This window comes from Spermophilus citellus (genome assembly GCF_964194105.1).
Source record: "Spermophilus citellus genome assembly, chromosome: 7".
Taxonomy (NCBI): Eukaryota; Metazoa; Chordata; class Mammalia; order Rodentia; family Sciuridae; genus Spermophilus; species Spermophilus citellus.
The window spans coordinates 47120122-47145822 of record NC_138188.1 but is presented as its reverse complement, the minus strand read 5'-3'; the positions used below and the strand labels follow the sequence as shown (position 1 = coordinate 47145822).

General features: G+C 38.7%; 1 protein-coding gene and 1 long non-coding RNA gene across 2 annotated transcripts in view; one reads left to right on the top strand and one right to left on the bottom strand.

The window, feature by feature from the left end:
- LOC308652843 overlaps positions 1–25701 on the bottom strand; it is a 1084519-nt gene that overhangs the window by 24531 nt on the left and 1034287 nt on the right. The gene's annotated exons all lie outside the window — the stretch shown is intronic.
- LOC308652704 (elongation factor G, mitochondrial-like) lies at positions 875–24408 on the top strand (the record flags this gene model as incomplete). The annotated part of the gene is made up of 7 exons (XM_081300735.1): positions 875–955; positions 4441–4535; positions 14213–14375; positions 15926–16070; positions 22249–22409; positions 23301–23354; positions 23505–24408. 7 exons carry the CDS (start codon positions 875–877, stop codon positions 23634–23636), a joined length of 831 nt encoding a protein of 276 aa, XP_081156861.1. The 3' UTR covers positions 23637–24408.

The following is a 25701-nucleotide window of genomic DNA, read 5'->3' as shown; positions in this document are numbered from 1 at the left end:
GAAGATCATTTGTTGATGTATGTTTCTTTCCTGAGGTAACTGTCCCTATCTGCAATCCTCCCCGCAATTCTTCAAAGCAAATTACAGGCTTCCTGTTCAGGGAGGTCTTTTGGAGTGCCTTGAGGTCTTTATAGTGAGCATGTCTAGGGTCTTTAGCCAAAGTTTAAGGGGTTAATTTAAAAATTCAAGTCAGTGGAGAGTATATATCTTTGTTTATTAAGAAGTAAAACTTTTGAATTTCTGGCCTGGTCACAATATAACAGAATTAAAAAGCTGCCATTTGAACTTGTAGGAGGACAGAAAATTTTTTGCCTTCTACCCTTCTAGGTACTCTGTTGGGGCACCTGTAACAAAGTACAGATTAAGAGGAAACCAGAACTCTACTAACATGCAAATTTCATGTATATAAGGAAGAAACCCAGGAGATGGTTAACCCAAAGAAGTGGCTTCAAATTTATGCTTAGATACCATTTTTTTTTTTGCTAAAAATAAAGAAGTAAGGGTGCAGAGGTTCTCACAGGTGGAGGCTCACAGCATTGCCTGTGTGTGTGTCACATTATGGTGTATGACATGGGGTGAGGGGCTGGGGGAGGATAAAAAGGCACCTGTGTCTCCAACAATCATCTAGTTAGATTTTTTACCCAAAATGTGTAAACTAATTTTGATACACAATCACACAAACCCAAAATGGGGTGGGGGGGCATTCTGGGAAGGATTGTAAAAAATGAGCCAGCATGTTTATGTTGACTACCAGAAACTGCAGTAGAATATAGAAAAGAAACACACTTTCCCTACTGCCTCTTATTTCCACTATCGAGATTCTGAAAATGTGCCAGCCAGGAAGTGGACTCTTGGGCTCTGGAAACTAATAAGGATGGCACAGCAAGGTCCATCCTTCACCTACATCATTGCCTCAGGCCAGAAGCTGGAGACAGCATTCCTGGAGCACACATTTGTGAGTGAAGGAGTAAAAGCCAGATCACACTGTGTCACTCAAAGTTCCGCTGCATGCCCTCCTGATCACAGGTCCCCCATGCACTTGCTGCCTGATATGAGATACTGGCATCTCGGGGTTTTTCTGTGTTTTCTGTCAGCTCCATTTTGCAGCATGGAGACCATTGGTCTTAGCCATAGAATGAAGGCCACATCCACTTGGGGAGGAATGGAAACCTTTATTCATGTAAAAAATGGAGGGGATAAGCAGTTCCTACCCATTCCCCAGCTTCCACCATGATCCGTATATAACCAATCACTTTCCATCCATGCCACATGCAGGCCCAGCCAATCCCCAATAGATAATCTTGAACCTCATTCTAGACATCAGTATTTCATTTATACTTTCGCATGTTTCTAAAACATAAAAATACTCCTTGTTTTTCATTTAACTACAACGAGATAAATATAGCTGATACTTTTCATAATTCATTAATATGTTAAAATATCCACATTGTATGGCTTAAATAGTTTTAAAGCTTTTGATATACATTGTTTAAACCGCTTTTTAGGAAGTCTGAGCAAATTTGTATTCTTACCAACAATACTGGAGACTGATTGCTCACCAAATCTTCATCAGAATTATTTTTCTTACTATGACCAATTTTAATAAGCAAAAAAAAAAAAAAAGGAATCTTACCGATGTCTGAATTTACACTTGCTGGTTTGCCCATGCTGCTGGGTATTTTTCCATTAGCTTATGAATTATTTATACTTCCTCTTTGGTGCCCTTTCTGTTCCTGGCCTTTACATCTGCCAAGGAGCCATCTGGCTTCTGTTTGATATTTCTAGCAATAGAAACTTTACTACTTCAGGGTCAGCAGTTCTGAACAAGGGCTATAATTGCTAGGGAATGCCTTCCATTGAATTGAAGACTGTAGATAAAACTTAGTAACGTCTACCTAGCTTTATCAGGTAAAGTGATTTAAAATGTCTTTCTCAGCAGATGTCATTATTTAAGTTTGGATGGTAATTAGGATGGCCCCCTACATTCTCCAAACCAGCATCCAAGTTCCTTTAACTATCCAGTTACTGTAATTTCTAAGCACCTCATTATTTGGTCCAATCCCCTTCTACACACGGGAGCTTAATGTCCCTAAAAGAATGTCTCCAGCTCCCTGTTTCTCCTCCCACAAAATGACTTGCATCACAAAAGAGTGATACTCAGATTCTTATCTTCCTGCTCTGTAAAACAGTATAATTTAATATTTTATTTTTATTTTATTTATTTTTTTGAATAGCATTTTTAATCACATAGTCCCAACAGACATATACAGAAATCTCCATCCAACAGGAATACACTGTACATTTTCCCAGTGAACATGGAACATTCTCCAGGATAGATCATATATTGAGCCAAAAAACAAATTTAAGAAGATCAAAATAATGTCTAGCATTGGCTCAGACCACACTATGAAACTAGAAATCAACAACAGGAGAAATCTTAGAAAATACATGGAAATTAAACAACATGCTCCTGTAAGTTAGTATTTTAAAAGAATCTTTAAATGGTCCACAGATGTAAGTTCAACCTTAACATGAAATCAAACTTTTAGAATTAAAAAGGAACCATTATAAATCATCTTAGTTTGTAATAAATATCATACTAACATTTTCTACCAAAAAACAGTCTTACCAGTTATAAAGTTTTCAGATGTTTTATAAACCCAAGACCAATTTAGGTTCTGTGTGGATTTCTATGTTAGAGTATATAACTGTCCATATATATTTTCCTAACCTTCAAAAATTTTGCAAAAATGAAATTAGGAAATATTTGACCCTTTTTTAGGGCCAAATGATTTTTTTTTTAATGCATTGAATTTCAAGTATGGAGAACATCTAGGGCCAGCTTCCTTCCCCAGTTTTATGGAGAAACAAGTTGGAGTTCAGCGAGGGTAGGAACTTTTCTCCAGGAAACATAGGAATGGGGGGCTGGTTTCAGAAGTCGAAGTCAGGAGGTCAGTCCTTTCTCTGAAGGTCTGTCTGCATCTGTGATCACTCACTGGGATACAGGGACTCATGACCTCTTTTCATTCTCAGATGTTTTCCCTCCTTAAAGATATAACAGGTGGTGAAATCTTCCAAAATAACTAAAGTGAGACAGCAGGAAAAGAGATCATAAGAAATGGTATCTTTGAATATTAATTGTCAGGAATTTAGGGAGAACTTGACAGTATCTTTTCTAAACATACAAAAATAATAAATTTGTTAGGAGTTCTTGCCACCATTGGGCCCATAGATCTGTGAGAAATAGTAAACTTTTATTTTATGCTATGAAAGTTTAAAGCAGTTTACTACATAGCAATAGAAAACTAGAATGGAATTTCTAAAACACCCCCAATTCTTATTTGTCTTTTTTATAAACCTTTTTCCCAATAGATGCAATGTGGGAGACCAACCTCACACGTGACTGAGTCACACTCCCTGGCTGGGTGCTGAGGTGCTCAGTCACAGAAATGAGGCAGAGCTTTCACCACCTTTCTTGGATGCGAGGGTCAGTGTCTCATGCATGGATGTGTCTTGCTACAGTCCCATGGGTGGAGCTATGCTCACCTGTTCCTTTGTAATATAACCCCTTGCCCTGTTTAGGATAGAATCTTCCATGGAAGTGCCTTGTGTGTGTCCCCTTCTCTTAGGGTGCCCTTGGGTGAGGCCTACCCAGGTGTCAGTCAACCTGCTGACAGTGGACATCATGAAGATAGACTCAGCCCCCTGAAACCTGACCCCTGGCCTCATTTGAATAGCTTCTCCTCCATAAAAGGGGTCAGCACGTGCTCTCGCTCTCTCTCTTCCTGCGGACCCTTATGGTCAGAGGAGCCTTCACAGCTAATACCAAAGAAAACCGTATTTGTGTCTCTTGTGTGGTTATTTTGCACAGCTCAGTCAGCCCAGTTCAACTGGAATAATCCCTGAGCCTTTTACTCTAAAGAACATAAACCTGGCAATACAAATCATTATTAGAAATTCTAGTGAATGGTGTATTCGATTCCTTAATACTAATTCTGAAAAGCATTGGCCCTCTTTCCCTACCCTAGGTATTTAGGTTTCTGATGATAGTTTAACGCCTGAAGAACCGTTTAGGAAAGACACTCCCAGTCCCACTTCACAGAGGAATCACAGTCTGAGACTTCTAAGCCTGACCTTCAGAGGACTGGCAGCCGGCTATGGTTGTTGCTCAGTGGTAGAGCACTCGCCTAGCATGTGTGAGGCACTGGGTTTGATCCTCAGCACCACGTAAAAATAACTAAATAAAATAAAGGTATTGTGTCCATGTACAACTAAAAATATACATATAAAAAGAAAGAGGACTGGCAGCTTGGGTTTCTTCTCTCTTAAAAGGGTCTTTTGAAACGCTCGAGAATACCCCACCATGAGGAAACCCAGGTTAACCTTTGGGGGAGAACTGGGGCACACTGGCCCACAGCTGCAGTGACCCTCATCCCCCAGTTCACTTTGCCACCAGCTGAGTACAGCCACAAGGCAGACTCCAGGAGGGACCAGCAGAACAACTGCCCACCCAACACTCAGGACTGTGGGAAACAGTGAGCAGTGTTATTTTAAGATACTGTTCTTTGAGGTGGTTTATTATTTAGCAGTAGATATTAATGCTCAATAAAAATAATATTTGTTATACTATCATTCAGAAGACTGCATAAAGCACAATGGTGTTTATTTAGATAAAATTGCTAAAAGAAACCTGTTTGCAAAGGGGGAAATGAGAACAAGGTTGAGAAGATGGAGAAAATGCTCTTAAGCCCTTCATGAATTTCTATTTCTGAGATGTAAAATAAGAGCGTTGATTAATTCTGACCTGGGAAACTACCCCCACTATGATTGTTAAAAAATCCCCCAAATGAAATCTGAGTCACTTCATCTCTTTTTTTTCCCCCCTGTTCAGTCTGGAATCATATGTCCATCAAATGCCTTTTAAATACATGTCTTTACACAGTATTGCTTTCCCGCCCCACCCTCCACCCCCGACTAGCAACTTTGAAAACTGCTAAGTAGATATTGCAGCAATTGTTTGTCATATTTCCAGATGCAAACCCATCTTCCTGGGAGATATGAACATCTTGTCTAGGCCAGAATATGGACATTCCAATTTTCTGCCACCCCCAGAGATCTGGGGTTTTCATTTTCCTTGTGTACTTTAAACAAGAAAGATGTTAGTGGAGATCTCTCTAGTTAAAAAAACAAAAAACAAAACAAAACAAAAAAACCTTTTCTTCCTTTAAACAGCACTTAGCATCTTGGAAGAAATTTTCATTTTTCCCCCCAACAATAAAATATTTTTTTCTTAAGGAAATTCTGAGGAGAAAAGGAAAGAATCATGTTTGCAAATAAGTATGTGAGCTCTGCATACATTAGAAAAGATGGTGAATGCTGCACCTGAAGTTGATCACAGCTCCCTCCCAAATCTCCACTTACACAACTGGAAAGTGTTTTTGTTTTGTTTTTTTAAGGTATAAACCCATGAATATGTGGTGATCAGGGGAGGAGGCAAGAGCAGCTCTGCAGCAAGACAGGTGACAACTGAGTCTGCAGAGAGGAGAAAACTGCACCCTGAGTGTATCTGTTGGCCAGAGCTGCTGTAACAAAGGACCCTCCATTGGGTAACTTAAAGAACTGAAAGGTATTATATGGAGCCAGAAGGCCAAATTCAAAGTGTGGGTGGGCCTTGCTTCCTTTGAGGCCATGAGGGGCTCAGCTCCCTCCCTCTCACCCAACTGTGTGGCTTGCTGGCAAGTCGTGGCCCCTGGCTCATGGAGGCATCAACCTCAGTCCTCAACATCACCCTCACATGTGGGGCACGCTCCCTGAGACTCTGCCTTTGGGTCTAACTTCCCCTTTCTATGACAGCATCAGTCATGTTGGGTTAGGTGGATCCTGATGAACTCAGCTTAATTAACAGCAGGTGCAATGATCTACTTCCAAAGGAAGTCACGTTCTGAGATATGGGCCGTATCAGGACTCAACCTATGAATTTTGCAGAGGATGCGGTTCAACCCATAACACTGAGCCTGCAGTGAAAAGCTGAAAACCAAATAAAGTGTACCACAGAGTCCCTCAAGGTTCAATGTGCATGAGCTCTGGCTGTGCAGGAGTGGGGGTGAAGGGACCAGGCTGACATAAGTAGGAGGAGATGGCACCTGTGCAGGTAGCTGGGCAATCAAATCCCCACCTCTGTTGGAAGCTGATTTTCCAGAGTTGAGTTGTCCAGTAAGAAAACCAATGGCTAAATGTGGCTAACTAATTTTAAATTTCAATAAATTAAAATAAAATAAAATTCAACATTCAGCCTATAGCTACTTTTCAAGTGCTCCGTAGCCCATGGTCACCTTATTGGAAGGTGCAGATTTAGGATATTCCCATCACTGCAGAACATTCTACTGGACAGCTCTGCTCTGGGGAAAATACAATAGACACTATCTGAACCCAGGGAGTGGCAGATGCAGTGCAGGTAGACACATACTAACAAGAGACCGGTGCTACTGGATGCTGGGAACCCATAAATCTCCTTCCCCTCATCCACCAAATCACGCCTTGTGGACAAAAACAGTGCATAAATTCATTCCTCTAGCCACAGAAAGAGAAAACCTGTGACTTCAGTGTTGTCCTTGTAGGAGGAGATAGAAAAAGGAGGGCATGTACACCAGCTTTCAAATTTATTCAGTACCACATACCAAACATGCCACATACATTATCTCATTTAATCCTCAGACTCATCAATGCAATGGGAGTGATTCTCATTTAGCAGATAAGAAAGCTAAGAATCAAGAGAGCTAAAAAATTTGTTCAAGTTGCCTTGCATTTAAATGCAAAAACAGTATTTAAATGCCAGGCAATTTGAATCCAAAGCCTACATTTTACTTCCATTACCCTACACCACTTGCCTACATGACTCTCCCTCACTCACTGGGTAAGCATCAGCAGGTCTTTTAACTTCTCTATGTCTCATTTTCCCCCTGTGTAAAATATGTCAAATAATATCTGCTCTAAGAGACTACCTAAGAGAGGCCTGAGGGCTTTGAATGAGGGAACCTGTGAATGTTTATTTAAAAGTTTGCACCACTGTATGCAGAAATAGCCTTTTATCCATGCAGGAGATGCTACAGGAAAGAGTATGCATATAACCTTAAAGACATATTTGGGTTATTTTATATCACTCCACCACTCACTGATGAACTAAGGTTGGAAATTTGGTGGCTGCAGGTGGATGTGGCTAGCCACACTGAGTCAAAACTTCAGGTATTTCCTTGTCTTCCTAAAATAGGTTTGCTAACTGGATCTAGTACTTAACCCAGAGCAAGGTTCATGGCTGGTGCTCCATGAATAATTAATGAACCATTCAATGAATAAATACATCAGTGAATTCTTTAATCAATTTTTTAGACTGTAGGAAACTAAGACTCTAACAAATGCACAAAGTCCTCCTCTGGTATATGCCACTCTGCTAAATTATTTTAAAATTCCAAGTATGTGGGACCATTAGGGGATCCATCATAGGCCTATGTCTCCTACAAGTGACTCACCAATAGCAAGAGACACCTGATATTTTATTTCCATTGGAGATGGCTTGCATTTGGGATGAGCCCACTGCAGGCATGAGGACAGTGAAGTCTTCTCTGGCTTTGTCTTTGCTACATGGAATGAAGATAGTCCTAGGAGTTCCTTGCAGTGCAAAGTACCATCATGACTGCCAACAGGGAAAAGAGCACAGAGTTCCTGGCTGGCGCCAAGGAGCCTGGGAGTGGTCCTCCTTGGCCAGGCTTATCCTTAACAGCAGGAGTTGGCTGTAAATGTCCCCGTATGCAACTTCTTAAAGGTCAGTGACTCAAGTGAGTTCTCTGGGACACTAATTTCCAAGTGGACGTGAATTTGTTTGGTGCCATCTTTGGTGTTTGTCAACATAGGGTTAACTCTTCCAAGCTGTAGCATTGGTTTTTAAATATTAAAAAAAATGCAATGACATTTTAAAATCCATTTAGAAGCAAAGATTGTTTCCTGATTTTTTTCCTAGGGCAGGATATGGTTTCTAGAAAATTTGATTTTCTTTAGTTTCAATATATCTTTTTTTAATTGGAAATTTTCTTGGGATAATTATAGATTCATGTGCAGTTGTAAGAAACAACAGTGGCATCCTGTTCTCCTTTTACCTGGCTTAAGCCTATCCTTGTAAGGGTTTGGGAGGTGCCATTCTTTTCATTAAGTGATGGAATTACTTTGCTTCTGACTCAGAATTGATGTTTTATAAGCCTATGAAACATCAACCTGGTCTGACAACCCTGTCTCTCTTTTTTTTTTTTTTTAAATCTCTAGTCCTCATTTTTTTTTATGTTGAAAAGAAAGGAGTTGTTCTAATATGTTCCTGAGGTTTCATCCAGTTCTGATATTCTATTAGAATCTGAGATTATGGTCTCTGACAAATCAGGGCCATCACTGTTTCCGTACAGCTTACAAGCTGAGATTGGTTTTACATTTTTTTTAATGGTTGAAAAAGATTAAAAGAATAACATGTGACATGTGAGAATACACAGGATTCAAATTCAGTATTCATGATCAAGTTGTACTGGAACATGGGTAATGGATTCATTTACCTGCTGATTATGCTGCTACCTTACAATGACTGTGGTAGATACCATCTGTCCCATATAGCCTAATATATTTGCTATTTGGTCCTTTACAGAAAATGTTTTGTGATTCCTTTTTTGAACTATTCATGCCCTTTGACCCCTGCAGTGCCACTTTTAGGAATTTATTTTAAAGGAAAAACAGAAATTCCCAATACTAGGGATTCATTACATAAAATGCATTACCTTTATCTGATGGAGAAGTCTGTAGACCAGGCTTCATAAGGTATGTAATGATGTAGGAAATGCTCAGAGCATATGTTCTACTAAAAATAGAGACAAAAACAAACAAACAAACAAAAACATGCCCATGACACTAATTTTGTGAGGAGAAAAAGCCAAACCTCTCTACACATTTATATGCCTGAAAAAAGACCCCAGATAATGTCGTAAGTGCTCATCTTTGGGGGAGGGTTTTTAAGTGATTTCCTTTTTCTCTTCCTTGCCTTCTGAATTTTCCAATGTCTCTAAAATGAACTTATTTTAATTTACTTCACCTGTAAAAACTTTTAAATTTTTATGCTAGATTGTTTACTTTCTAATTCTGCATAGTTACTTAGAAATGTTATTAGCTGAAAATTAATATATTTGTGGTTTTGCAAAAATCATCAGAATGTATAAAAGAAAAATTAGAGCAGGAGGGAATTGAAATAAGAATCACATTAGAAACTAATGTCAACAAAAAGCCAAAGCATTTAGCTGACAACATGCAGTTATTGCAGTCCAAATTGTATATTCATATTCATATTCACTCTAAAATTAAGGCAGTCTCTGAAATACCATTTACACCTATTAGATCAAAAAAATCTTAAAAGTCTGAGCGTAGTGGAGAAACATAAATTTTTATACACTTTCCTTTGGAAAACAATTTGCCAATTTCTAACAAGATTGAAAATGTACATCTCTTATTTCCTAGCATGTCTATTTCCAGGTAATTTTTTTTTTTGCACATGCATAAGAATAAAAAAAATCAGGGCAAATATGTTTATAAGCATGATTTTAAAGACTTAGAAACATTCTACTGTATATGGTCACATTTAAGAAAATATATTCATAGCTTGTGCTTTATTCATGTGATAATCATATACTGTAATCAGTGTGAACAGATCATACATAACATCTATTTTGTAATCTAGAATGAAAAGTAAGGTATGTACAACATAGTAGCTCTGTAAGTGTTAAAAATTATAAGATAGCATTTATTTTTTACATATGCAAATTAAAACATGAAAATATAAACTTAAAAGGCACATTTCAGATTTATGACATCGTTGACTCTGGAGAGGAAGGAAGAGAATTCAGAGTGGGGAGAGGTAAAAAGGGGATTGCAATTTTTTACTGTGAAGTTTTTTTTTTGCAGATTTTAAATAATTTGTAATAGTCTAAGTTAATAAAGGTTTTTCCATGTGACATGTGTAAGGGCAATATAGTTTCCTAAGAACAGTTTTTAATGAACAAGTTATTTTTTTCTTTCATTTTTTAGTTTATTTCTTACATATACTGTGAAGTTTTATTTCATTTCTAAACAAACTTATAAAAAGCAAACATATGAAAAAAACATTAAAAATAAATATATGTGAGAACTTAAAACAGATATGAAAATAAACATGAAAACTCTTGTTTTGGTTAAATGTGTGCTTATATAGTTGTACTGTTTGGTTTTATTTTACATAACTTGGGTTTTTCCTTACTGCTATTTTAACAGCCCGAAAAACTGAGGTGGACGGGGTTCACCTCAGTAGGGAAGTGGGAAGCTTTCTCAGAGTGGGTGGGCACAATTATTGTAACTATTCTGATTCCCTGTATTTAAGGATATTCTTCTGAGCCCTCCTTCTGGACCTTATCACTCCTGGAGGTCCGAGGTCACTGGCCTGCTTTGGTTTCATGTTGTGATTAGAATCAGAGCCACCAAGTTAGTAATGCTTCAGAATTCATTTATAGTTCTGATCATTACCAGCCTTTAAAATAGCTAGGGAAACGGCAGGGGTCTTCACATCAGAAGATAAAGACAACATCTCACACTGCAAGAATTACCAAGTTTCTGAAGAAAGAAAAAAAAGGAAAGAAGAGAGGAGGAAGAGAGGGAAAAGGGGAGGGAGTTGGCTATTAAGAAGATAATTCACAGGATTCTGTTCTCATAGCAATTACTAATTAGTATCAGCTTTCAGAACAGGTACCTATAGTTCACCTACATTTTATCAAATTCTGTACACAAAATTTTAAATGAATTTATATCCATAGATAATATTTTAAAAATATATATATATTTAATATGTGTATTTGAATTTCTATCCATATATAATATTATTTAAATATATATTTAATATATGTATTAAATATTATGTGTTATATATAAATTTAAAATATATATATAATATATATATATATATATATAAAGAGAGAGAGACAGAGAAACACAGACACCCACATATATACTATTTGTAAATAACCGAGAGGCCAAGAGCACCAGGGTTGAAGTCAAAATGCCTGGGCTTGAATCCAGATCATAAATTTGCTACTTATGCAACACGAGGGAAGGAAGTCAGCCTCTTTTAGCAATTGAGTTATTTTAGTTATTTAGCCTTCAGTTATTTTAGCTTCCTTGTCTGTAAAATGAGGAGAATAGAATTCTATCTCACAATTACATTGATTAAGTAGGTTAATAAATATAAAGTGCAAAACATACAAAAATGGCTGGATAAAAGTTAGCTCTTTGTATTCCTTCAATACATTCATTACACAGACCTTAACAGCAGCGTGATTTTCCCTAAATGTCATGCATGAGTAAGTACATATTCACAAACAAGGAGCCGCCTCAACCAGGACGTGGAACCCAGTGAATCACTAGGAAAATAATTGCTGGAGCCTGCAGGCAGGAGGAAGGGAGTTGGGCCGCTAGGGCTTCGGGGACTTGGTCTTTCCTTAACCCTTAGGCAAACAGGGCTCTTTGGCCTTTGCGTTGCTGGAGCCTCTTAAAGTACTCTGCGTCTAGATATAAAATTAAAAGATTGCAGCACTGAATTATGCTTTGAAAAGCTGTCTTTGTCTAGCACTCAAATACCATTTAATGAATTTCCTTATTAGTCTGTAACTCGTAAGAATTAGACTAAAAAGAGAGACTGTCTGCCTGCTTTTCTTTCAGATTAGAGCACAACTTTCTTAATACAGCAGGGCCTTACATAGGGCAGGTTGCAGAGGTGTCATAGGTAGTGTGATTTGCCCCTTCTTTCTCAGTTTTCTGTGGGGTTGGATCAGGTCTAACCAAATCCAAGTATGAGAGACTACAAATTATAGTATTAAATTGGGGACTAAGTAATTTGGGTGGGGGAGGGGGAGATGCACCTGCACTCCACTCCTCCTTTGCTGATCTTAGATGAGGTTTTCGATACAACACCATGCATCTGACTCGAATCACTTTGAAAATTTTGCTCTGAAACATACCTAAAAACTGAACACAACAGGACTACATTGAAGTAGCTCTGACAAAAGTGAGGTTTTACAGCTGCTTCAACAGGAGAGCTTTTAGAAGGCAGTGAATTTCCACTATCCGGTTTTTTGAAATTATTCCTTTTGCCACCTTTAAAGATTTGCAACTTAGGCATTTCTCTGAGTTTGCTGAAGATCAGGAAGTAAGGTTCCTTTTCATCAGGCCTATGGTTAGAACTTCACCTTAATTGGTTGGCATGGAAATAGAGATTCTTTTCTCTTTTACTTAAAAATGGGTTTTTGAAGTTTTGTAGCTTCATTAGTGGTTAGTACTCAGTCCATCCTCAGACTTGAATAATGTGTAGATTTATAATTCAAAGTAAGATTTATGATTCTCTGGGATCAGGTAGATTATACTATAATCTTATGTGACTATATAAGCATAAAACAGTAAAAATGGCTGTGGCTTGCAACTTTATTATGACTGTAAAGTCAAAACAAGTCTATAGGTTAGAGATAAACAGCAAAATCAACATAGTTCTAATTTAACATTAATTTAAGTGTGAGGATGAAGTTTTGTCAAAACTACCTTGCCTTTCACAGCGTGCATGGTCTGACTGCGGGCAGGGCTCTCTTGCTGTCACCATGTCTGTTTAGAGTGTTTCTGTTCTTCAGTGTCTTTACCTAAACTGCTGCAAAACCTTCCTTCATGCAGTGCCTCCTTGAAGGTTTTAAGATGAGTGGTTATCAGTTTATATCATTAGCCTTCTAGAAGAGTACTTGGTTAAGAGCATCGGTTTTGGGTTCAAAGGCCCTGGCTGTGCCTCTTAGTAGCTCTGTCACGTTGGTCAAGTGACTTAGCCTCTCTGATCCTTGGGTTTCTTATCTGTAGAGTGATGATTAAAGAGCACCTACTTCATGGGTATGTGGTGAAGAACAAGGGGACCGTCCATGTGCAGTGCTTAGCACAGTCCTTGCACCGCTCCGCAGCCTCTCAATCACAAATTCAGACATGGTCCCTGAAACTGTGGGACTCCTCATTTGCAAGTTGGTCCTCCAGAGCGTTGCTGCCCAGTAGATCTCTGGAAGTGTTCTGTGTCCCCCCTCCATGTGGGGCTGTGGAGGGCTTGGGTTGTGACTGGTGCAACCGAGAAGCTGAGTTTTTTTGTTTTATTTAATTGTGATGTGTAAGTAGCTAGGGGTAGTGATCACTGTGCCGACAGTACAGATGGAGAGTGTGTGTTGATGTCCTATCATATAAAATTGAAGATAAGGCTTAAAATATCACATAGTAAACTTTATGTCTATGTGTCAATGTGCTGTGGATTTGGAAATCCCCTCGAAGCTGTTCTATGGTGATTTGGCAGTTGTTTTCCCACTTTCCCTTCAGCCATCCTGAAGCCCCTGACTGCTGGAAGATCATTGAGAGGGGGCTAGTCCAGGTTCTTCATATGTGGACTGTTTAGGAAGTGGCCTGTTCCAAGCTGGCATCTCCTAGCCAGGCTGATATTTATTCCACCTATACCCAGAGCACTTCCCCATTCGTGTCCACTTACCTGCAGATACTCTTGAAAGTGGCCTTTTCCATCCGTGGTCTTGAGGAGGGCTTCAGGTTAAGGCAATAAATTGTTTGCAGGCATACTCACGAAGTGTTTTTCCTGTGAAATAACCTGTGTTTACATATTTTAATATGTATATAAAATGTTTGTTCTACCGTATTTGTGATGCTGTATTTGCTGCAGACACAGATTTGTGTCTGAAGTGACTTTTGTAACTTATTTATGTTGGTTGCTGTCATTTAGCCATGAATCATTTTCAGGTGTTGATTATTCCATCTGGAATGAATGCCCTTATAATCTATATGCCTAAATAGCAAAGTCAGATAGGAATGACCTGAGTAAATCAGCCGTCCACAGTGAGAGACGCAGAAAAGGCTGTGTTCCAGGGAAGGAGGGGTTCCAGAGTGGGCAGCTCCCTGGAATGCGGGCTATTAGAACAAGCGCCTCCAGCTGGACTCTTAATTACCTTTTTTTTTTAAATGTGTGCATTGATGGTATACAGAAAAATATGGGTTTTTTTTCCATTTGAATTAGTAGGAGTCAACTCCATTTTGGTAATCATGTAATGCTCTGTTGGTTTTCTGCCTCTTAAATCTCTTCCAGGTTTGAGTTTACCCATAAGAGGCAATCAGGCGGTGCAGGCCAGTTTGGAAAAGTGATAGGTGTGCTGGAGCCTCTAGACCCAGAGAACTACACCAAGTTGGAGTTTTCAGATGAAATGTTTGGGTCAAATGTTCCAAAGCAGTTTGTGCCTGCTGTAGAAAAGGTGCGTTTCACAAAATTGTGTTGTGTTTTCATTTATTAAAATCAGTTCAGTGAGCATGGAATCATACTTCTCTTTTGGTATATTGTCCACCCTGTTCATTTTGGTTGCAGGCCTGCTTCTCTGACTGACTGTTCAGCTTTACTTCTGATGTGAAACTTTCAGCTCACTGACCTCAAACAATATGGATATGTGCTGTGGCAATGATGGGAAATCATTTGTTTCTTAATCGTAGTTATCATATTTTTCTTCATAAACGGAAGCTGCTATGTTGCTTGACATCAGCAGTTGACATTTGTTCTGGTCCTTAGGGAATTATGGAATGTTCACGTCCTGTTGTAGTGGAATGACATTAAGATGCTGAACACCTGGGCACCGGGTCATCTTTGCTGCTTGCAGATCAGTGAGCCCCTGGGCTCAGTGTTAGAACCAGTTTTCTAATTTGTAAACTGAGAGTAAAATACTTGAACCTGCCCCCCTTCACAAAACTGAGATGTTAGACTCTCGCATCCTGGGGAATCATGAGGTGTTCTGCTGTCCAGATCGCCAGATGGGTTCTAAGTGGTTTTGCTTGTTTGTTTTTTAACCTTTTAACTTAAAATTCCTTATTAATGGGCCATTCTTTTGGCTGTAGTGATGGTGGTGGTGTTTTGGTGGGTGGTGTGTACTGTGCACTGCACTCTTACTTCAAGACTGTTCACACACTTCAAGATACATTCTCTCTCTAACATAGGTGAAGGAGAGCTTAGGTATTTTTATCAAACACAATTCACAGTTTTAAAATGTCAGAAATATACTGTATGTGCAGCCATGTGATTGGCTTGACAGGGAAAACTAATTCAATTATAGGAGTTTTATGTGACTAGGTAAAAAAGAATTGCCAGCTTACCAAATTTCACTCTTAAATACGTGCAGCTTATTGTGTATCCATTATGTATATATAGATAGATAGATAGATAAAAATATATATATATCAATGAAACTGGCTTTCTAAAAGAGTTGCATTTGGAAAAGTGAAATAACCTTTGAAGGCCACTTCTTACTGGCATGGTCTGACTTTACACTTTGCGTCTTTATAACATAGTGAAGCGCCCTCAAGGCATAGCAGAGATAGGGTGAGTAGGGGCTTCAGACACAGCTGTGAGGTAAACACCAAAGCTGATGCAAGGTTTCTCTTAGGAGGTTCCTTAGATTTGCTCTTCCTCTGTTTCCTCCGTATAAAATCAAGGATCATGCTGTTGCCTCTCCATGGGTTGTGGGTTGAGGGATTCTGGAAGGCGGGGCTGTGAGAAAGTGATTGTTAGCATCCTCTCCAGCTAGCTCACACCTGGAAGTCATATACTTTCCCAAGGGCTTGCTCATCTAGATGCCACAGTACAGATACTTAACGAGTAATTATGTTGATTTAACATTCTTGAGGGATGAAACCCAGCATACATCCTAAGAACAGTGCACTTCTGAACAGGCTAGTGCATCTTTTCATTTGACATTTTTGGTAATGCATCTTGAAGTGAAATCCACTCCTTCCAAAAGTTGTTTTCATTCATTGACAGGGGTTTTTGGATGCCTGTGAGAAGGGCCCTCTTTCTGGTCACAAGCTCTCTGGGCTCCGGTTTGTTCTGCAGGATGGAGCACACCACATGGTCGATTCCAACGAAATCTCTTTCATCAGAGCTGGAGAAGGTGCTCTGAAACAAGGTAAGCTGCCTCCCAGCGCCCACACCGTGCCGTGTCTGTCCCCTCTGGTAGACCTGCAGGAAGCAATGCTATCCTTAGTCTTTCCACCCGGACACTACATACCATAACCAAGGGATGCGGTAGGTAATGGACAAATATTTATAGAATTGAGTTGAGGTGAGGGTTGATTACCGCATTCAAAGCCTACCTAATTCTTCTAAATCATCTGGGTTTTTTCCACGTTTGAATTCATCAATAATCAAGTTCTATTTTTAATAGAGAAGACAAGTGCTCACAATTCTAAGAAATGTTTTAAAAATATTTTAATTATAGTCAGACTATTTTTGTTGATTTATTTAATTGTCAAGAAGTTCATAAGTTTGTAAGTAGTTTTTTTTTTTTCATATATCACATTGCAAGCAAGGCTTTTAGGCATTTTAAGGATAGTAGAAGATTTTGAAAGAACTCAGTAAACCTTATTCACAATGCAAACTTCTTGTTAAACTGCTAAAATTATCCACCTTTTCCAGAGAATAATACATGTATAAAACTGATGAACTAGAATCCTCAGCAAGAAGAAAGCAAATGATAACATAGCAGTTTGTTATCAAGGTTATTCAACAAAGGAGCTTTAAAAAAAAGTTTTTGTTCTTCTTAGATATACATGACAATAGAGTATATTTTGACATACATACAGGAGGTATAGTTTCTCATTCTTATAGTTGTACATGATGTGGAGTTTCACTGGTCGTGTATTCATATATGAACATAGGAAAGTTATGTCCAGTTTGTTCCACTGTCTTTACTAATTCCATACCTTCTCCATTCCCTTCCCTTCCTTCCCTTCATTCTCCTTTGTCTAATCCAGTGAACTTCTGTTCTTCCCTCTCCCTTCTTTACTGTGTGTTAGCATCCACATATCAGAGAGAACATTTGGCCTTTGGGTTTTCTTGGGATTGTTATTTCACTTAGCATGATAGTCTCCAGTTCCATCCAGTTACTAGCAAATACCATAATTTCATTCTTCTTTATGGCTGAGTAATATTCCATTGTATATACATACCATTTTTTTTATCCATTCATCTGTTGAAGGGCATCTAGGTTGGTTCAATAGCTTAGCTATTGTGAATTGAGCTGCTGTAAACATTGATGTGGCTGTATCACTATAGCATGCTGATTTTAAGTCCTCTGGGTATGTGCCAATGAGTGGGTTCACTGGGTCAAATGCTGGTTCCATTCCAAGTTTTCTGAGGAATCTCTATACTGCTTTCCAGAGTGTCAACAAAGGAACTTTGAAATTATGTCCTCGAGCCAGAAAATTCATTCTCTGTTCTGTTTCTTCCATTGCCATTATTTGGTAATTCATTAGTAATGTCCAGATGTGTCTTCACACAGGAAAATTGTGATTCACAAAATGTCAAATATTTTCATCAAAGATGATTGAAATGGACAATAAAGAGTTAGTCACAGTCCCATTCCCTAAACAGTCTGTAAGTCAGGATCTGATTGGTTCTGTATGAATTTTGGATTGTATGGTGCCTTTGGCTCAGTTTGCATCTGTGATCAGGTGTGGGGCTGAGGCTGGAGAAGGTTGCTCATTCCTTATTGTTCTTCACTTATATAGGAGCCTTTAGAAATTTATGTTCCAGTGTCCCATTGTAAAATTGAAAAAGGGCTCTCCATTTCCTTCATATAAGGTCTCTATTAAAAATGCCTCTGCAGTCTGTATTATAGAAATTTGGTACAATCTCAAGATTGTGTCAGATGGAAACAGGAAAAATCACAAAAAATTGGATTTATTAAGTATGACTCCTATTAAAATTCCTCTAAGTCTTGACCACTTTAATAAGCCTTCAACTGACAAGTTAGTTAAAACTTTTATATGTTTTAGAAATATAGTGAAAACAAACTTGGCACCACGTGTTCTGTGGAGGCTCTTACTGGGTGCTGGTGGCTTTCCTGGTAGGAGTGGCTACAGAAAGCCAGATGGTAGATAAGAACGCCATTCTTGTTACCTGCTTCTATGTTTAAATATAATAGGTACGTGTTTATGTCATGATATGCATGTATATCTATGGAAAACCTTGACATTAAACATGATTGCCATCTAGTAGAGGTGCAGAGGAAAACACTGAATTACAGATGCTTCGAGAGGCTTTATTTCCTCCCAGGTTGTGCAGGTGAGCAGGGGCCAGCATGAAAAACAAATGGCTTTGGTGTTTCTTCATCTGACCCTGTTTCTCCATGATTAAAAGATAAACGTGTTTGAAACATCACATTTTACCCCATAATTATTATTTGTCAACTAAATTTAAATAAAATTTAAACATTGGCATAGAATAAAAATTAAAATAGACTTACATTCCTAAAAGAGATAAAAATGTAAAATATCAGTTATGAGGAAATTCTTCCCAAATTTTGTAACAGAAACCAACTTTTTAACACATGCCTCTGTTGAATGCCACATCAGAGTTTCCATGTGAAAACATTGGTAAGTGAGCTTAATATAAGAATAGCGTTTGCTTATAAGTTATTGTTATATGATGGCAAAGTGTAATACATTTTATGTATTAAGATTAGAAGAAAAACAGTTTGAATTTTTACGTATTCTGGTCTGACTCAGATTTTAAACTTCGTCCTGAGATTAAGCAATGATGTAACTGAAATCTGAAGTGTGAAATGGGATGTTCAGTTTGGCCATATTTCTCCCTGTTGATGTGACCATTGCCTTCATTTTGTGGCCAGTTTTTTTTTTCTTCTTCTCTAAAAGAAGCCCTGAACCTGTAGCTACTTTGCAAGAGAAATAAAGGCCCAGCCAAGTTACATTGCCAGCTCATTTGATACCACGGTGTCCTGCACTTGTCCATTGCTCACCAGCTGTGAGTTTGAATCTTATCTACTGTGTGGCATTGGGCACATCATCTGAGCTTCGCCAGCCTGCTGGGTGGTGAAAATTCCCAAATATTAAATGGGATGAACTTAAAAAGACCAATGTACATATTTGGACATAGTGAATGCCAGGTCCTTTCCCTGTCATATTGCTTTTGTGCCGCAGTCTTGGCTGGGCACAGAATCACGAGCCACCACATAGCTTTGTAGATTCAAACAGCAATTCTTTATTCCCGAACTCACACCGGCCTCCACACATGCTCTGGGGCAATCCCAGTTCTCCTGCCAACCAATTCACCTACTCCACGAGGCTTTCTTCCCCAAAATCCTCTCTGAATCTCAGGAGAACTCAGGCAGCAGGAACGCCCTAATTCCAGCAGCAATAATCCTCAACATCGAACTTCCCTAAAATCCAAGGTCTTAAACTGGGAACGCCCTTAACCCAAGGAGCGGGATACTTCCTCAAACTGCAGGACACACCCTAATCCTGGATCCACCCTCGTCCTTGGGCAGGGTCACCTAACATGCAATGTCAACAGCGAAATTAACATGGGGTACGCTGGCAAGGAAATTTCCTACTTGGTAATGGCCCTCAGCACTTTTGACCTAGTATTGTGCCTTGCCACCCATTCCCCAGCTAGTTGTCTCCAGAGTGGCCATAATAACATTGATAGCTTGCTTAGCTTACTGTGCTGTGGATTATGTGAAGTACATGAATTAGGAAGGTGAATGGCCACATATCACAGTGATTTCATAGCTGAGAAGACTGTGACTCAGAGCAGTTAGTTGAAGACCTAGACTTACATGCTGGTTAGTGGTGGAGCTTAAAGTTAAACCCGGGCCACATTGCCTGCTCACACAGCTGCATTAGCACTGGTCTGGCATTATGGATGTCATCACAAGTGGGTTGAAGTGGAGACATGACCATCTCTACCCACCACTTTGGTTTAAAAGGTCCTATGATGACATTAGTATTTTGACCCCATACTGTAAGAAGCTGCAGACCACATGAACCTGCTTTTAGGACTTCGCTGCCATGTGGCTTTTGAAAACTGATAGGGTGATATTAGCTCTGGAATCTTTTGATACAGGGCTAAAGGAAGGCAGAAGGGCAAGGTTCAGTTGTTGAATAACCTTGATAACAAACTGCTATGTTATCATTTGCTTTCTTCTTGCTGAGGATTCTAGTTCATCAGTTTTATACATGTATTATTCTCTGGAAAAGGTGGATAATTTTAGCAGTTTAACAAGAAGTTTGCATTGTGAATAAGGTTTACTGTGTTCTTTCAAAATCCATCTGTGGATTCGCGAATCGTTGGGGTCAGGGTGTCAGTACCCCCCCAACACCAAGGAGAGCTGTGTTGCATTCTGTTCTTGTGGTTACTGCACTTAAACCAGGGGTGTCTTTGTCCTTTTTATTTTTATTTTTTATTTTTTTTGCGGTGCTGGGATTGTTTGGAATCCAGGGCCTTGGTCATGCTAGGCAAGTGCTGTACCAGAGCCACATCCTGTCCCTAAGACAAATGGGGGAAGGAGCACTAATGAGAAACCAGCCTCTACCTCAGAGCAAAGCCTGTTCAAAGAAGGGGACATGACCTTTGTCCTTAGAAAAACTGACAGAGCACTCCTAGGCACATTCCCACCCTGCTAAGTTGTTTATCTACAAATAACAGGAGAGATCTGCTGCGCCAGGTGTCCCTGACTCAGTCAGGCTAGATGAGGACCCATAGCAACCCCCTAGCAACCACCAATTAGCATGAAACAGGGAAAATACCTGGGATGCTAGATGACCCTCCCAGTAGTTGGTGGTTGATAACATAACATGTTGGGAAACTGTGTAGTTCAGCACGTACTCCCCTCGTGGCTTAAACCAATCAGTTCAAATGAATCCCCCTCTTGTACTGACCAATCACCCTTACCCAACTTGTTCCCACCAGTGAATGTACTAATCATATTTTAGAGTTGTTTTATGATTTTCCCGCGGTGTGTGATGATTTGCTAAGAGATGCTATGATGTATGTGAAGTCCCTGCCTTCCCCAAAGAGTGTATAAAACTGCTGCAAACCCTGGGCTTGGGGCCTTTCAGCATCACCAGTTGCTGTGTGCGCATGGAGGACTGAGCTAGCTCTGAATAAACGCCTCTTTGCTGCTTACATCGATCTTGGTCTCTGGTGGTCCTGTGTTAATGAATTTACAAGAATGATTTGCTAGTTAAATCAATTCTTGTGGAAAAGTTTTTAAAACTTTAATTTTAAAACAAAACACTTTCTTTGTCAACTTTTCTATCTTGCTTAAAGCCTTATTTGGACGTCATGTAGCCAATCAGGCTACAACATTATTCTGCACTAGCACAACCTCCAAAGTAAGTATAAATATTTGAAGTTTTATTATACTTTTTCCATATTATATTTAAACATCAATCAGCATTTGTAACTGTAAGAAGTATTCTGATTATCTATCAAATGGGATAAAAAACAAATACACATTTTTACTACTGGAATGGTTCTTAACATCTAGCCTAGGATCTTTATTTTGTCTGTGAAGAAGCTTAAGACCCAAGCAGACTGTTTTTACAGAAGGCATATAGACTTGTTTGAGGTAGAGCAGAAGCTGTAAACGTGGACTTCTGATTCTCAATCAGGTGGTGGAATCATTTAGCCTAGAAAAAGAAAGAGGTGAGGCTTGACTTGATTGTTATCCTAAGCATATGGGGGGCATGGTCTGCACCCTCTCCCACCCTGCAATAACTGCTCTTTTTTTTTTTTAATGTTTTTTTGTTTGTTTGTTTTTTAGTTGTAGTTGGACATAATACCTTCATTTCACTTATTTATTTTTATGTGGTGCTGAGGATCGAACCCAGGGTCTTCAGAGTGTGAGGCGAGTGCTCTACCGCTGAGCCACAACCCCAGCCCCAAATGATCTTTTCTTACAGTAAAAAATAATGTCTGCCAGGAACAAACAAGAAGGCTTGGGTTTTCTTTGGTTAGAGACTTACCAATTCATGTCTTTATCCCTGAAGATCTCCAGAGAAATGAGCAACTGGATAATTTACCTGGTATAAAGCATTTGATAAATGAGTTTTAAGAATAAAAATACTGTAATGGAAACTCTAATACTAGAATTAAACGTTGTCTTATTGGAATTTCCACACAGAAAAATGACTTATTGCTACCAGAAAAATGAGTCCAGACCAGATACTTGAAGCACATCATTTGTGTGTGTGTCCCTCCTCTTTTGTGAAGCTGGAAAGGGAAGAGTGTCCAGTTTGTTTAATTGCTAATACACTTGATTTTGTTTGTTTGTTTAACAGCCTTGGCAAATGCAACATTGTGTATTCTTGAACCTGTTATGTCTGTGGAAGTTATAGCCCCTAATGAATTTCAGGGACCAGTAATTACAGGAATTAACCGGCAGCATGGAGTGATCACAGGGCAAGATGGAATTGAGGACTATTTTACAGTGTATGCGGATGTAAGTACTATTGATTATTGATAGTCTTGCCTTTTTTACCCACAGAAAGAAGTCATTTAGCTTTGGTTTTTTGAGATTATAGAGCAAATTTACACATTTCTGTATTGAAATCTTATATATATATATATATATATATATATATATATATATATATATATATATATATATATATCTGGGAATTTCTGTAATCTGTTGCTAGAGAAATTCTTAAGTGCAGAAACAAAAATAAGATGCATTCACCTTGGCCTGTTGTGCATATGCCTGGTTTTTAGGTGTAGATTTTTTCCCTCCTTTTAGCTTTATTTGAATAGCTGCTTTATGATGTGCTCTCTAGCTTATTGGGGTAACATTAATTCCCTTGCCTCTGTGTCTTGATTTAAGTCTGGAGAGGAATACTTGTCATATTTCCAAAGCCCCTGCATTATACTGCCACCAGCACACGATATACCAGGAGCCAACCCAGGGCTGAGTGTGGTTCAGTGCTGGGGCTTGCCCAGCACAGATGAGGTCTCATCCACTCCCCAGCACCACAGAAGGAACACAGCCAGCATCCAGCGGAAATTTATATTAACATTTCCACAGAAGGATCACTTCTGAGTGATTGAGCCAGGGACAGGGTGGAGTGAGATGTGGAAGGAAAGGCCATCAGTGGTGTCTGTTCTGTGAAACTGGAAATTGGCTTCCAGCTGTGACCAGCAAGTGAAACAATTTTCACATAGGGTTTCCACCTGGAATAAGGCAAAAGGGTTTTCTTTGGGCTTTTAAGTCTTTTAAACCAAAAGAAGTGAGTTGAAATCCAAATTTAAGGCATTAAGTAGCCAATATGTCTCTGTATTTTTCTCAGGTATTTTTTAGCAAGCAATGCTAATAACATCTATCGTTTGTTTTTAGGTCCCTCTGAATGATATGTTTGGTTATTCCACTGAACTTAGGTCTTGCACAGAGGTAAGCAAGTGTTTATCTTTACCACAGTGCTCTTCAAAAGATCATCCTACACAGTCATGAGATTTATGAGATTGTGGCTTTACATGATTCCATAGTTGTAAAAAAAAAAAATCTCTCTGTTCTGTCTCTCTCTGCCTTTTAAATTCCTAGGGAAAAGGAGAATACACCATGGAATATTGCAGATACCAGCCATGTTTACCTTCCACACAGGAAGACCTCATTAATAAGCACTTGGAAGCAACAGGTCAACTTCCTGTAAAAAAAGGAAAAGCCAAGAACTGACTTTCCTTGTTGTGGGTTTAGTAACTTTAAGTGAATATGCAAGACTTAGATATGATGAATTCCAGCGGAGTGAAATCAGGTTGCTGAAACAAGTTTTAGAAGCACTTCCTATTTTAAATTCAGGAGCTTCTATTACATATATTCTAAGATAATTCTATGTATGTCTCAACTCTGTTGGTTGGTTTTGTAGTTCATTGAAAAATCAAATAAAATATTCCTGAAATATACTTAATATTTATTTGAGGGAGAAAGGGATTAATTTCAATTATGCTCCTAAACTTAGAATAGGTGTATAAACCTCCTTTCCATATTTTCTTTTTCATGACAATTTTCAACATATGGAAAAGTTGGAATTGGAACAGCCATGTACCTTCCATCTAGATTCAGCAATGGGCAATGGACACTTTTGTTAACAGTTTGTTTATCAAACAATAATTTTATTGTCTGTGTCTCCTACAATGAATTTTTAAGTTATTTTGCTGAAGACTTGCAAGTGAATTTTGTACATTATAATGTTTGATAATGTCATTAATGGGCAGGCCATCCTGTTTAAGAGGGCATGTCATATGTCCCTGCTAGGGAACAGCTGATTCATATATGGCTGATTGCTTCAGTTTATGGATTCTGCACATTTGTAACTGCCTCTGTTTTAGGAGTACATATGTTACTTGCAGTCCTCTCTGAAGTAAAATAGACCTTCACATGTGCTGTTCTGGATTGTGTTCGCCTAAATGTTTCTGTAGCCCTAAATAATAAAGTATGATTTACAGAATTGTTGCCCTGTCAGTTCACTCACCTAGTAAACGCTAGTTGAATTTTGAGTCTACTAGAATTTGTCACATATTCATTGAGATTGTGAGAGAACAAACATTTCAGCTTTGGTTTCCACAATAAGTTGGGTTTTCCCAGGCAGTTCACCATTCTATCCCAAATTTCTTAATCCCAAAATTATCTTATACTAAACACATCTCCTAGTCTTTTTCCTTACTGGATTACAGAAATGAAATAACTGATTTTAAGTGCTTTTGGGCTTTTTGATTTATAGATTGGACTGTATAATTTAAGATTTCTAGGTTGAAAAAAAAGGATTAAATATTGAGCACATGTTTTCAAGACATTTGCTGAGTAGTTTGTTAAGTGAATTACCTAATTGAATTCTCTCAACCCCGTGAGAGTTTTTTTTTGCAATAGAGAAAGTGAAGGTAAATTTTTGGAAGCCCACACAGCTCATTAAATGTTAAAATGTATACTTTGGTTGCTGTTGAGGAAGCACCTTAAACCCTTCTTGATGATTTTCAATACTGTTCTGCATGAGCCAATACACAAATTATAGCAGGGTACATCTGGCCATTAAGAATATCAGAAAGATGGGTAAATTTGGATACATCCTTAATTTGTTAAATATTCTGGGTATAAATTTGCAATGTCAAAAAGGACTTTAGGTATCTAATGCATCACCAACATATCATAGGCAGTGACACCATCCCAGCTTAGGGGAATGTCTTGAACAGCACCCTGTGGAGACAGCTCCAGGACCAGAACCCACAGTCCCTGCTAACTCATTAGCTTAGTGGTAGTTAGTAAACACTACATGCCAACCAAAGTGAGAAGAATGGGAAAGATTAATGAGAGTATTCATAAATGAGAGCTTCTGTATTACTCTTGTGAAGGTAACTGCTGCCTGACTTAAGGAAAGACAGCACTGCTGTGTCAGCTGGTAGGCACACACGAGGAGGTACTGCACGGGTGCCCAGGCCTGACTGCACCCTAAAATCACTTGGGAGCTTAAAGCTAAATACTCTGAAACTTTTCTAGATGATTCCAAAATGCATTCAGTGCTGAAGATAACTGCAGGATGGTCTGCACTTACACCCAAGACAGGAAATGAAAGATGTTTGCAATTCAGATGTGACATATTATTAATATTCTTTTGTGTGATATAAGAATTTAGACTATTGGTTCACCATTTGATAACTTTAAGACTTTTTTTTTCCTGTTACTCATTTCCTCACTGCTCATTCTTAGACTGTGTAGTTTGCAAAATCACTAAAATTGAATCAGTTCT